This window comes from Prionailurus viverrinus, chromosome B2 (assembly GCF_022837055.1).
Source record: "Prionailurus viverrinus isolate Anna chromosome B2, UM_Priviv_1.0, whole genome shotgun sequence".
Classification (NCBI taxonomy): domain Eukaryota; kingdom Metazoa; phylum Chordata; class Mammalia; order Carnivora; family Felidae; genus Prionailurus; species Prionailurus viverrinus.
In genome coordinates, this window is record NC_062565.1 from 57,930,972 (window position 1) to 57,945,349 (window position 14,378).

Sequence of the window (14,378 nt, forward strand, 5' to 3'; positions counted from 1 at the left end):
TGGATATCTTTCAAAGATTGACATATTTTATTATATCATATTAAAAAATCACATTAGTTATTATTACTACTGAACTCATCAGAAATCATGGTCGAGCTCTGAAGCTCATTGTGAAGAATATACATTTTCCAAAATTCTAATTTTTACTAGAAATCTTGAGGTTTATTATTGGGAAACAAATACCGTCAGCTGCTTTCCTCAAAATGGAAGGCTTACTTTGTTAATTTTTGAGAAAATGGCTGCAAAGTATTCAGATTTGAAGAGCCACAGATTATCTTTTAGTTATTTTTCAAGTCATGTTTTCATAATGGCTACTTCAACTAGCAACTTAAAAAAATTGCACAAGTGTTATTCCTCAAGACAGTGATTATATATTGGTATGCACCAGACTTGCTTTGATGTATACTTTTGCTTTTATGCACAGCACATTAAAAAGTTGCATACACAAGGATTGAGAGTTTTAAAAAATGAATGCATTTTCTGCACCATTAGGGCATTTTTATGTTGACTTTTACTTTGAGTGCATAGTGGAATAGAATAAAATGAGTACAATTTGGGTGTACAAATATACTCCGCCATGACACTAGGTGCCAGATACTGTATCTACTGTGACTTTTGTACCCTGACTGCAAATGTCCATCAACACAGTGAAAAAGGCAAATATCTTGGTTTTATTAAAAAATAATTTTGAAAAAAATAATTTTGATGTTACGGACATCTGAAAGGACCCTGGATATGCTCAAGGATCTAGATAAACTTGAAATATCTCTGCGTCAGAGCTCACATCAATTTGAAAGAGAAAAAAAAAAAAAGAAACCAAAGTGAAATGTAAAGTATCACTGAACCCCAGACAAATGTTTCTTTAACATCTCAGTAAGAATGCCAGGAAACTTAAGTTATCTCTCCCCCCATGTTTCAGGCTCTATAAGAGTAGAACACAAGCAACGCTTGGATTTCAAAGAATGGTTCAGAGAAAGGTATCAGGAGAAATTGTGAAAGAATCTGAAATAGGAAAAAAAAATCTAGCTTACCCATTCAGGTGCTCCTCACCTGTCTTTATCTTTCAGATATTTTACAACTGTAAGTTTATGAAAACTAATAATAATTTGAGTTATTCTTGTCTATAGCAATTCAAACTGATTGTGAAGTGCAACTGATTGTTACTCCGTAGGTAGATTTGCTATGTAAAGTCTCTATTTGTAAATTCGCTTCAAAATTCCTTAACCATATATATATATATATATATATATATATATATATATATATATATACACACACACTCCTTGACTCCTCCTCTGAACTAGTCATAGTATCTTACCAGTTCCCTCATTAAGAGGTTAAATAAAATTTTTGATGTGTGCTCATTTTATATATCTTTTTGAAAATTACCCTTTTAACAAAGAAAATAAGCTAATTTCAGTTTTAGAAATTTTGAGGTATATTAGGAGAAATGAGTCACATTATATGATAGCAAAGAAAACCAAAACCAACTCCAAGGAGAAAAATTCACATAGAATACAATGCAAAGGGGGTCCCCTGGTGTTAAGCAACATAGCAGTCTTGGACTGGATAGAGATGCCCACCCTTATGAATGACTGAGATTGGGTAGGAAGACAGAAAAGAAGAATTCAAAATACAGTTGAAAATCAGAAAATTTGGGGACATACAAAATCTAAGAAACAGATTTCCCATGAGTACTTTGTGCTGTAGCGCTTATTAAGAATATAAATTCGGTAAGAGAAACACAAAGTGAAATATAGTAAAAAATAATTTAGATTAAATCGATATTGCGGAAGAAAACAAATTGGACAGAATAACAGCCTTAAAGATTTAATAACGAAGTATGAGTAGCAAAGGGCATAATGAAGATGGCTGAAAATCACTCTTGAGATCCTCATAAACGCCCTTTCTTAGAGCCCACTCAAACCGTCTAGGTTTTTATCACACTTCTGAAGACTGCAGCTGTACAATACCCCAAATTAGTCCAGTTCCTGGCAGAGAGCGATGCAGCTTTACCTTTTCTGCCTCCCCTCAGATCCATTAGCAGTCTTCTGGGCTTCTGTTCTTCAGAGTTTTCCCTTATTTTCCCCATGACTTCCTATTCAGTTTCTTAGGCTGCTTTTCTCTGAATTTGATGGTATAATTAAAGATTTAGGATTATTTATGACTCCTCTTTTTACTGAGGGGAGGAAGCTGGGGGCAATGAGAGCACCTTTAGAAATGCAACACTCTGTACCAGCATCTTGTGTTTTCTCTTCTTGGATATATAAAAGGTTAGTTATATCATAGAATGGCATAAAATTGTTTTTTTCTTGAATTCTTGGCTTGTTCTCCACCCCCATCATTTTGGGAGAGGGGAGGGTGGTTCATTTTGCTATGCACTAACTGACAGTCTGGAATCCAGTTCTTTTCCCCATTTGTACCCTGAAGTTTCTATTACTTAATATTTCTAAAGTATATTATCATTTCAAACTCCTATTTTCAAGATAAGGCTTAAAAATACGATATACGGAGTAGAGTAGAAGAAAGTTGAACATTTAGGTCAAGCTGTTGTACCATATGTACAAGGTCTGTTTTTCAAAGCTTCAAAAACTGAATTTTAAAAATTATATACATTAAGCAAGATATATGTAGTACAATGCAAGAAAGAGTTATTTTTAAAGGAAGCACAGTCACTAAAATCAATGACAGGGATAAACGATCTTATCCAAGTACACCAACATCCCATCATGAACCAGAGCTACCCTGTGATATAGAACACAAAAAGGCAGCTTTAATAAAGGTAATGGGAATGAAATAAAAATAAACAATTAAGCATAGTTCTTCCTCTAGTCTGCCAAATAGTAACAGTTTTAAACTCATCATTTGGACTTATTCTATTAATAAGCGATTTCTTGTTTTATATAATAATACTTTTAAAGGAATTCAGAATGTTTTGCTGGTAACATGATGGTGGGAGGGGGCAATGGAAGACCTCAGGTTACTGATGTATTTGCATGATTCAATAGCAAATTATCCATTTCAGGGAATACAGTTCATATTGTTTGATAGATTGACTTTTTCACTTTAAAATCAACTGACTTTGCATCACAAACCTATATTTTGAGAAAATACTTAGAGAAAAGCTATGAATAAACACTCAGGAAGAACTGTTTGTCTTTCACAAATAGTACTATAGTACAAAAATTCCATTTTCTACTTTCCTATGTAGGGAAAACCCTACTTTTCTATGGTGTTTTTCTTTCCCATGAGTCTCCTTTACTCCTCAAATAAAACACTTCACTTCTGATCGCCAAATGTGTGGAGGTTTTTCCCCATACATGCAATTCTCTGTGACACTATTTGAGTGTCCTACCATTTATTTCAACTTGGACACTACCTACCTGGAGACAGTGTCAGACCTTACAAGTTAGGTGTCCCATGAGACTGCTGCCCCCTTCCCCCCACCTACAATTCATACCTCAGAAATCAGTTGCAAGCCCAGGTTATCACCAGTGCTTCTGACCAACTGGCTATAGATCAGACATTCCAAAGATTGTTTGATTAATTTGCTAGAGGTGTTCACAGAACTCAGGGAAACACATTTACTAGTTTATTAAAGGACATGATAAAGAAAACAGATGAACATCCAGATGAAGAGATACATAGGGTAAGGAATAGGAGGGTCCAAGAGCAGAAGTTTCTGCACCTGTGGAGTTGGGTGCTTCACCCTCCTGATGAGGATGAGATTTGCCCACCTGGAAGCTCTCTGAGAGATACTGGGATTTTGTGGGGGCTTCCTTGTGTAAGCATGATCAGTTATTAACCCCATTTCCAGCCCCTCTCTCCTCCGTGGAGGGTGGGGGGCTTAGACTGAAAATTCCAAGCATCAATCATAAGTTTGGTCTATCTGGTGACCAGCCCCCACCAAGGAGCCATCCAGAATCCCACCCAGAGTCCCTTATTAGAACAGAATATGCTCCTACTGCATTTATCACTTACAAATTACTAAAGTTTTAGAAGCCTGGTATGAAGGGACAGGGTCAAAGACAAATATTAGAACAAGAGATGCTCATAGTGTTATCACTTAAGAAATTACAAGGGTTTTAGGAGTTTTGTGCCAGTAACTGGAGGCAGAGACAAATATATATATCTCTATTATCTCACAAGTACTAAAAACATGTTTTCAAATACAACTATAATAAAAAATGAAAAATTAGTGGCAATTAGTAAAATAAAATATAAAATTTTCAAAATAGAACTTCTAGAGAAAATCATAAGTAATGACTACTGTCAGATGTATATTTTTGTAATAAACTTTATGGGCTGAGTAATCCATATGCCACATTAAATTTAGTTCAACAGTGCTCATGGAACCCAAAAATATCAAGAAAATGTGCATCTCTCTTTCTGTGATATATGACAAATGTGAAGAGCAGTGTCTTTTTCCCCATAATATCTAATCTGTGCTGCCTTGGACAGGACTTGAAGGCTGTGGAAGATGTCAATGTTAAGCCATTGAAAAAGAGTCATTCTGTTGTTTCGCTGAAAAGACATTTGATGATCCATTAGCAGAGAAGTGTGAACTTACCCTTTTTGAAAGGATTCTTTATGCTTTTAGGCTGTGTAGTAATTTTTTCAATGAATCCTTTGTGTCTTGAGTTTTTCTGAATATTTATGAAGAAAATATTTTGAAACTTTACAAAGTCTGTAATTCCCCAATTTATACTAATGAAATCATCAATTGTATCTCCTGATTTAAGATTTATTAAATATAGAAACTGCTGCTTAGAACAATAAATGTTAATAATTACTTAAAAATTACAGAACTCTAGTTTCTAGATATCATATCATAGCATTTTAGAGAGATAACCCTAATAATTGAGGCTAAAATGTATAAATTATATACATAGCATATATGTATATACATGTTATACAGTATACATTTAGTCTTACAAGAAAGGAATAATAATGAAATAAGCCAGAGAGATGGAAAGAATTATGTCCTCAAGTTTTTATAATTTTGGTTTGCTTGGTTATTATATTGGGTTGTAGACCCCAAAATTTCTAAGCATAGATACTTTATCACTTAATTGAAATACTCAAGAGAGTAATTATGGTTTATATGGTACCACTTCCATTAAAAATGCGAATTTTTCTCTATTTGAACTATTGTAATGAGTGCTCCCAAACATCAATGACAGTTTGATTTGAGTTCATGTACAAATAAACAACTGCTCATCAGTTTGAATTAAAATAAAATTCACCATTCCTTATAGGCTCGATAGTGATGAATACAGATAGCATGCTTGTTAAATCAGGTATACAGATGGTCCAATTTGGAAATTTCCATGAAGTGATATAGATTTCTACCGTTTCTCATAAAACAAAAAATCCCTTCATACCTTTATATGGTACTTTGTATTTTTCAAAAACACTTTTATATACACTTAAATAAATTAATGCTTACTTATTTTTGTGAGAGAGATTGACAGAATGTGAGCAAGGGAGGGCAGAGAGACAGGAGACACAGAATCAGCAGCAGGCTCCAGGCTCTGAGCTGTCAGCACTGAGCTCGATGTGGGGCTCGAACTCACAAACCACAAGATCACCACCTGAGCCAAAGTTGGATGCTCAACCGACTGAGCCACCCAGGTGCCTCACTCTCTTTCTTTCTTTCTTTTTTTATTAAGTTTATTTATTTATTTTTAGAGACAGAGAGAGAGAGAGAGAGAGAGAGAGAGAGAGAGAGAGAGAAACTGTGAGTGAGGGAGGGGCAGAGAGAGAGGGAGAGAGAGAGAATCCCAGGCAAGCTCCCCATTACCAGTGCAGAGCCCGATGTGGGGCTCGAACTCATGAATCATGTGATCATGATCTGACCCAAAGTCAAAGACTTGACCAACTGAGCCACCCACGTGCCCTATATACATTTTCAGACCCTGTGAACTTGAAAATAAAAATTCATCTGCATTATTTGTCATCAAACTGAAATACATAAAGGTTAATTGATTTACCTTGTGTTGTACAATTAATTCACAGCTAACTTGGGTTCACATCTACCTTTGGTTACCTACTGACATTTTGATCAGGACTGCCTATGGCAGTAAACGGATGATCTCTCCGTCCCTGGTGGCGCCTTCATGGCATGTAACAAAAACTATTCCCTGAGTTTGCATAGAGTTCTCTGTTGAGCACACATGTTTTGACTGTAGCTGAAGAATTCCCCTTTCCTGGCTCTCCTTAAAGGTCTTTATTTGTATGTAGCAGCAGCAAACCCAGTATCAATCTTAGCAGCAGTGGCTCAGGGTTGAAGACATCTTAGAGCAACGGGGGCAACATGAGCAGTAACACATTTTAGTAGTTAGAACGTGGTTGGGGTGATCTGGTTGGTCTGTGAAAAAATGGGAGGCAGAGAAGTTCCAGGAGAACTGCTACATTGTGGCAGCAGCCTGGCACACATAATTAATTATTAACACATGTTTATTACATGCTGCTGCAGAGTGGCTTCTGGGACAGTTGCTAAAATTTATTGAGACCCTATTTTAATTTTGCCTCGGCTGCTAATTGTGCTTAACCAGGAAAGAAAATACAACTCACAACACAAGATTCTTACAGGAAATGAATCCTCCTCATTTGGATGAAATGGTTAAAAATGAAACAAAAAATTGCATCTACTGTTTGCTCCATTACTGTCTCATTTCTGATTCCAATATTTTTTATAGTCTAAATATTCTTTCTCAGGGTGGTATGTCTATCAAATGGATATAATGTTAAGGACACCTATTAGATAAGAATATAGCATCCTGGGCATCTAATTCCCAAGACTCCTTACCAGGCAAGTTATGAGAGAGGAAGGATTAGAATATTAGCTGAAGAAGATATTTAGCATTGACTTCATGTTGCCATACACCAAACACAATTTTAAGCATATTAAATGTGTTAACTCTCCCCATTCTTACAACGAAATTTTCATATCTTTGGTATTATTACAAATAATACGATTCCATTTCACAGATACTGAGGCACAGAGATGTTAAGTAATTTGCCCAGAGGGCAGAGCCAGATAGTCTAGCTCCATAGTAATTTTCTTAATCACTGGATTTTACTGTTCTTTTTTTCTTTTTTTTTAATTTTTTTTTTTTTTTTTTTAAATTTTTTTTTTTCAACATTTATTTATTTTTTGGGACAGAGAGAGACAGAGCATGAACGGGGGAGGGGCAGAGAGAGAGGGAGACACAGAATCGGAAACAGGCTCCAGGCTCTGAGCCATTAGCCCAGAGCCCGACGCGGGGCTCGAACTCACAGACCGCGAGATCATGACCTGGCTGAAGTCGGACGCTTAACCGACTGCGCCACCCAGGCGCCCCTTAATTTTTTTTTCAACGTTTTTATTTTTATTTTTGGGACGGAGAGAGACAGAGCATGAATGGGGGAGGGGCAGAGAGAGAGGGAGACACAGAATCGGAAACAGGCTCCAGGCTCCGAGCCATCAGCCCAGAGCCTGACGCGGGGCTCGAACTCACGGACCCGGAGATCATGACCTGGCTGAAGTCGGATGCCCAACTGACTGGGCCACCCAGGCGCCCCTGGATTTTACTGTTCTTGAGGTGGGCATGGCACCAATTCCAATCCTTGAATGGGCTCATTTGTTTGTTTTTGTCCCTACCTCTGTCTGTTAGAAGCAAGTTTGTTCCTCACTGGTCCATTTCTTGATATAATTACATATAATTACATAGAAATACTGTGTATCTCTCACTGATTTATGTCTTCATAAATTTCAATCACAGAAATAGAGTTTAATTTTTCTTAACACAATGTTCTCTTTCAAGAGACGTCTAACAAATCACATCATTCTCAGTCAAGGGTTGGCAAACTATAGCCCACAGACCAAATTCTTCCACTGTTTGGTTCTGCAAGTAAAAGATTTTTTGCAACACAGCTGTATTCATTCACAGTCCCATACCGTCTATGGCTGCTTTCATGCTACACTGGCAGAGTTGAACTGTTGTAACACAGAGTGTGTGGCCCGTATAATATTTACTCTTTGGCCATTACAGAAAAAACTGCCAACCCCTGTTATGCTCCTGGTCGTTAAATAGACCCAGGATAAAATTATCTTTGATTTAAGCTAAATTTTGAGTAAACCCTTGAAATCTGCACCATTTTTTTAAACTTGCTTACTAACAGAATGGTTTCTCAAAGTATAGTTTCAATACCTACTCATTTTTCATCACAACAATCACAGTTGAGTAACTCATCAACAGAACTTTATGAACAATTCTTAAAAACCTTACTCTACACAAGGCACTGGTGAAGTACTGAGGAGGTGGGTGGAAGAGAGATGTAAAACATAATTCCAGATTACTAAGTGTTCCCTATTTAGGTGAAGAGACATAAACACAGATTCCTAGTGTAAGGAATCTGTTTACTCAGCCCTTGTTCTTAATTTCTACTCCTATTATAATTAAGTCCTATCACAGTCAGCTAAACGGTGAGAAAAGGGTACAGGTTATTTCTTATCTCTCTTTGTACAGGTCACAGTGCCTAGAAGAGTGTGATGTGCTTTCTTGGCACTCAGTTGAAATTTGTTGAATTTGACTTTCCTGTCATAAAAAATAAGATGAAAAGCAATCTTTGTGTATCTTGTAAATGGCAATGTATGAATTCATCCAACCATGCTTTCCACTCCACTCCCTCTCCTAGCCGTCTGGAGCAAGCTCCACTGGGAGCTATCAAGGAGGGACAAAGATATTCAAAGAATTTTACAGTGCACATTGTAAAATTGATTAAAACTGAGCACACTTTTTTCTCTAAGAAAAGAAGATAAGAAGATATTTATTAAATGCTGTCAGGAACTACTGTGGGATTTCACTGGCCTTGGCGTAATAAGTATCTAATGAAGATATTGTGTATCCTACTGGGAATCATTTTATAGAGAAAAGCAGATGTTATGATACTTTAGATTTCATGTGTTTTCCTCAGCAATCTCAGAAATCTCTTCTTCTAGCCCTCCCCAAATGCACGAAAAAGGAGGATCCAATGATCCTACTTGTTCTGTCAATTTCTACCTGGAATAAATACCTAAGACTAGCCCTTCTTATACTTTCTTTCTCAAATACAAATATTAAGTAATACAAAGATTGCTTCTGAATCTTGTTCTCTCACTGGAGTTGCTCATGTAATTTGCCTCCTGCAACTTGGTCAGATGTCTGCTCCTACTTCTCAAAGATCACATACTTCCAAAGGGCATGCTTATTTCTTTTCAAAGAAGTAGCACAGAATGGGATTCAACTGCATAGTAATACATCTCATGACGAAACCTCCTGATTGATACCGCTGGCCAAATACACCTCATTTTCTGAAAGAGCACCTAAAGAGTTTTGTGTGGTCTCATCCCTTCTCCCGTGACCTATTAGTAGCTCCTTTGACGGGGTTCCAGAATTCTGAATTGGTTCAGTGGCAGATTCAAAAAGCTTTCTTTTCATCTTGACTGCTGTTCTCAGAGCTGTCTCTCTCCCACAGAGAGTTCTTTTTTAAACTATCCTTTCTAAGGATTTTTACTGTAACCCCATAAGGATTCCAGTTTTATCTTCCTTTTGTTCCTTTTCAACATCAATTAGTTGGTGAGGCAAACTGAGAAAAGATAAATCTACACTTTTGAACTAGGAATATAATTCAAAGCCAACACCGGCTTATCAACCTGATATTTCTCTATCCTTCTCCCTTTAAAATTGGGTGATATAAAACACAAGTATTCAATAAATGTTTGTAGAATGATTTGAGTTTTTACTGAAATGTCCAGGAATGAAAATGACAAAACTAAAAAACAAACAAAACAAAACAAAAAACAGACAAAAATCAACTCCTAGTCTCTAAAGTGAAACATCTGTTCTAATTTCCTCACTATTCTTAATTGCTCCTACTTGTAATATACTGACTTCAAAGGAAAGAAAATTAGCCCTTAAGTCAAGTTAAGGGACACCTTTTAAACTACGGATGTTTAACTGAATCAAAAAAATCTTCATGTTCATCTGTTGTGAGGCTTTTATGAGGTTGATAAATTCGAAGAGGGCTGAAAGCAAAAATCCCATGAAACATTCTGCTGAGGTATTCCCAACAGTGTAGGATTAAATTACCACTCTACAGATGAACAAAAGAATGCTTTCTAGACAAAAATATTTTCTCCATTCACAGGCTATGAAACTCCCTTGAGTAAATAGCTTTGATGTATCCAGTTCTGGGACAACAATTATGTAAGACAAAGTCAGAAATTGATAATCATTACAAAGGCATGGTGTTTTGTTTTGTTTTTAAATCATTTCTAGTTTGATTTTTTTTTTTTTGGAGGTCAATGGATATAAAAAGCAAGAATAATCTTATGGCACTAACATCCGCTTCAGTTTATTGGTTTAAATTAAAGTACCAACTTATTATACAGGGTGTATATATGCTTGGCATGTATTTTTATGGCTTTTAAAAAGAGCACATTGAGCACAAGCATAGATACGAGCCAGGAGCATGAGCCCAGAGGAGACTTCCCAGGGGCTGGCTGCTTCTTTGGCAATGAGCTGTTTTTAGTTGGTAAAGACACACTCTCTACAAGAAAACACTGTCTTACTCTATATAACTTAAAAAAATTGCAAAGCCAGAAAATCACTTTGCTTTGTGCCTTTAAATTATTATGCTTGTGTCTTTTGTTCTGTGTTTTGTTTTGTTTCCTTTCCCCTGCAATATACTATTACCTCCAAATTTCATGGTTGTCTACCACAACTTAGGTTTTATACATAAAACAAATTTTCCTTTTCCTTTTTTTTCTTCTCTCTCTCTCTCTCTCTCTCTAAATATAAATAAATCAGATTTATAAATAATTCATTCTAAAGCCATCATTTTAACATGGGTGCTTACACTCCTGGGAAATAAATAATGTTTGTCTAGTTCTGACATTAGTTTCTTTCTAAAATATAACAAGTTTTCAGTTTAAAATTTGTTTTTAGTGTAGGTGCGCCTGGGTGGCTCAGTTGGTTGGGTGCCCGACTTCAGCTCAGGTCATGGTCTCACAGTTCATGAGTTCGAGCCCTGTGTTGGGCTCTGCGTTGATAGCTCGAAGTCTGGAGTCTGCTTGGGATTCTGTGTCTCCCCCTCTCTCTGCCCCTCCCCAACTCAGGCTCTGTTTCTCTCTCTCTCTCTCTCTCTCTCTCTCAAAAATAAATAAACATTAAAAATTTTTTTAATTGATTTTTAATGTATATAATTTTTAATATATAATAATTTAATATAGATAGATAGATAGATAGATAGATGATGCAAGCAGGAGATATGGGCAGCAGGAGGGAGAGAGAGAATCTCAAGCATGTTCCATGCCCAGCATGAAGCCTGATACAAGGGCTTGATCTCATGACCCTGGGATCATGACCTGAGCCAAAATGAAGAGTTGAACACTCAACCAACTGAGCTACCCAGGTGCCCCAAATTTTTAGTTTTAATATTCAAAACTTCTAATTTCACCCCGTTTTCCAATAAATGCTTCTTTTAAGCATTTTACTCATAGCCATTAATAAAAAGGTTTAATTTTTTTGGAAAGTACAAAGTGATGACTCAAGTTTGCAAAATATTTCAAAGTAGAGTAGAAAATATTTTTAGAAATAATGACTTTCCCTAGAATGGATAATCTATCTAAGCACTGAAGACATTATACCTCCAATATAGGGAATTGTTAAAACTATTGTATATTCATTTCAAAAGAAAAAAAGAAAAAAAAATATCACATTTGGAATACTGCACGGAATATACTTTAGTGATGTTCAGCCATAGAAGAAAGAAATCTGTAAATTCTGGTTATAGAAATCCCTGTGAGCACATTGCGTAATTAGGGAAACCTTGATATAGATGCATTTCCTTAAATAAATACTGTTAATACTATACTATTTTTCTAACCAGCTAAGATAACGCTAAAAGTGTGATAGGAAATTTTCCCAATTATCGAATGAACCTCAGCTTTGGAATGCCATTTTACAAATTACTAAGTATTGAATTCAATTCATATTTAGTGATTTATATTATAAAAATATGCTCTGAAACATTTGAAGCATTTATGTTTTACTGCTATAGCCATATGCCATCATATTCATATGCTTGCTATATTCTTCCTTGCTGGTTCAGAGCCTGTTTGTAAGTCATGTTCCATTGAAAAACTCATAAATTAAAGAAACTTCTTAAGAAAACTAGAAAGAACTAAGATTTTCTTTTGGTAATGCTTCATGCACTAAGCTAGAAAAGTTTTCCTACAATATTTAAATGAATAATTCATTGCTTCAATAGGTTAACATTTGAGAAAGAAAACTGACATATAGGAAGTCAAACATTTAATACTCACTGTAGAGAATAGTTCCATTCAAAGTGTTTGTTTTTATAGTCAAGTAGATGGTAACAGTTCTGTTATGTTCTTTCCCTGGAACACATGTGAACTCATCCAGGGTTATAAAAAAAGGTAATTCTAGATAGGAATTCCCACTGAAAGATGGAAAAAGTAAACCTGCACCTGAAAGAAAAAAAAGGTCATAGTACATTCTGCTAATCCTGTAGATAAGAACATAGGATTTATAGTTAGCATTCATATAAAAAGATAAAGTTTATATTTACAAACATTAGACTCAATATTAAGAAATTCTGATACATAAGTATAATAGATTTGTGAAGTCATTGTCTCAAATAATCAACCACCAGTCCAGAGGAAAAGACCTAGAGCAAAAATTTTGTCATTGATGGATGGGCTTTAAAGGTAAATAAACACCCTGAAATTGTACGAAACAAAATCTGTGTTTTTGCACATGTGAAATAATAGTATTCATTAGATTCTTAAAATATTCTGATATGAATGTCTATAAATCACATTATATACTTAAATCAATGAACTTTATTTGGTGTAATTACACCTCAATAGGAAAGTACTGAAAAAAATCTGTGACACAAAAGATTAGAAAATCTATAGGTGCATTTCTATATAAAGATAGAAAATCTCTCTATCAAACCATATAGTGGGGTGCCTGCCTGGGTCAGCTAGAAGAGCATATGACTCTTTATCTTGGGGTTGTGAGTTTGAGCCTCATGTTTGGTGTAGAGATTGATAAAAAATATAGATTTAAAAAGAAAATAAATTATCACACAGAAAAGTTTTATTAATATTCATTAATATTTAGTGCTTTCCAATAATACTTAGATATTTTACAAGTGGTATTACTATAATATGCAAAGTTAATTTTTTAGAGTTATCCTTTTAGAATTATTACTCTTTTATTTAAAAAAATAAGTTTATTTTACTTATTTTAGGAGAGAAAGAGAGAGTGCAAGTGGGGGAGGGGCAGAGGGAGAGGGTGATAGAGAATCCCAAGCAGGTTCTGCACTGTCAGCGCAGAGCCCGACAGGGGGCTCAAACTCATAAATTGTGAGATCATGATCTGAGCAGAAATCAAGAGTTGGCTGCTTAACCGACTGAGTCAGGTGCCCCAAGTTATTAATCTTTTAAATGATTAATCTCAAAATATTGAAGCACATAAAATTTGAAAAGTACTTATTTTATTGTCATGTACCTATAGACTAGCAACATAGATCTATAGACTTGGTACTTTGAACAGGTATTAATACACAGAATGTGGAAATGCAACTTTATTATCAACACTCAAATCTTCCTTCAGAGATAGGATATCCCCTACCCTCTTCCACCAGCCAAGACCTGGAGGGACCTGACACTGCTATCCACCTTGAGGGGCAGAAGGAAGCTGATTTCTGTTCTTTTTCTTGTCTTACCACCTCCCGTTCATGCTAGCTGCTGTTTCTGACCCTTTCGGCTTTGAATGTGGAGGAGGGTAGGTGAGGTGGAAAGGAGAGAGAAGTACACAGTAAAAGAGAGCTGTAAGAGCTGGTGATTGATGCTGTTATAAGCAAGCTCTCGCTCTCTAGGAATAGCAGATGTTTAAAACTGACGGTTTCTCTTGCGGTAGAAATGTCATAAAATACAACATGCTCAGTCCAGTTTCATTTTCAGATAAACAACAAATAATGTTTTAGTGTAAGTATGTATGAAAGATTTCACAAAATATACTAGAAGAATTATTTGTATTTGAAATTCAAATTTAACTCCATGTGTCACATTTTTAGTTCTTAAATCTGGGAACCCTATGACTCATGAGCATGTGTGAATTCTTTAGAAATCCTTTGCCAACTACAATTCCTAGGACTTGTGCCATGACCTGCCTTTGGCTTGTCACTTCCAACTTGGTCCCATATTGATTTTTCACTTTAGCACAGACTCCTCGGTAGACAGCCACTTACCTGTGTCAAAGTAAAAGTTGTACTAGATAAAGTTAATCAGGCAAAGACTTTATTCAAGACTACTGCAATAA

The 14,378-nt window shown here is 35.8% G+C and overlaps 1 protein-coding gene across 1 annotated transcript in view; it reads right to left on the reverse strand.

The window, feature by feature from the left end:
* EYS (eyes shut homolog) overlaps positions 1 to 14,378 on the reverse strand; it is a 1,626,372-nt gene that overhangs the window by 300,038 nt on the left and 1,311,956 nt on the right. Inside the window, exon 31 of the mRNA XM_047860135.1 lies at positions 12,353 to 12,517. Coding sequence (XP_047716091.1) covers positions 12,353 to 12,517 — 165 coding nt within the window. The remainder of the gene's footprint in view (positions 1 to 12,352; positions 12,518 to 14,378) is intronic.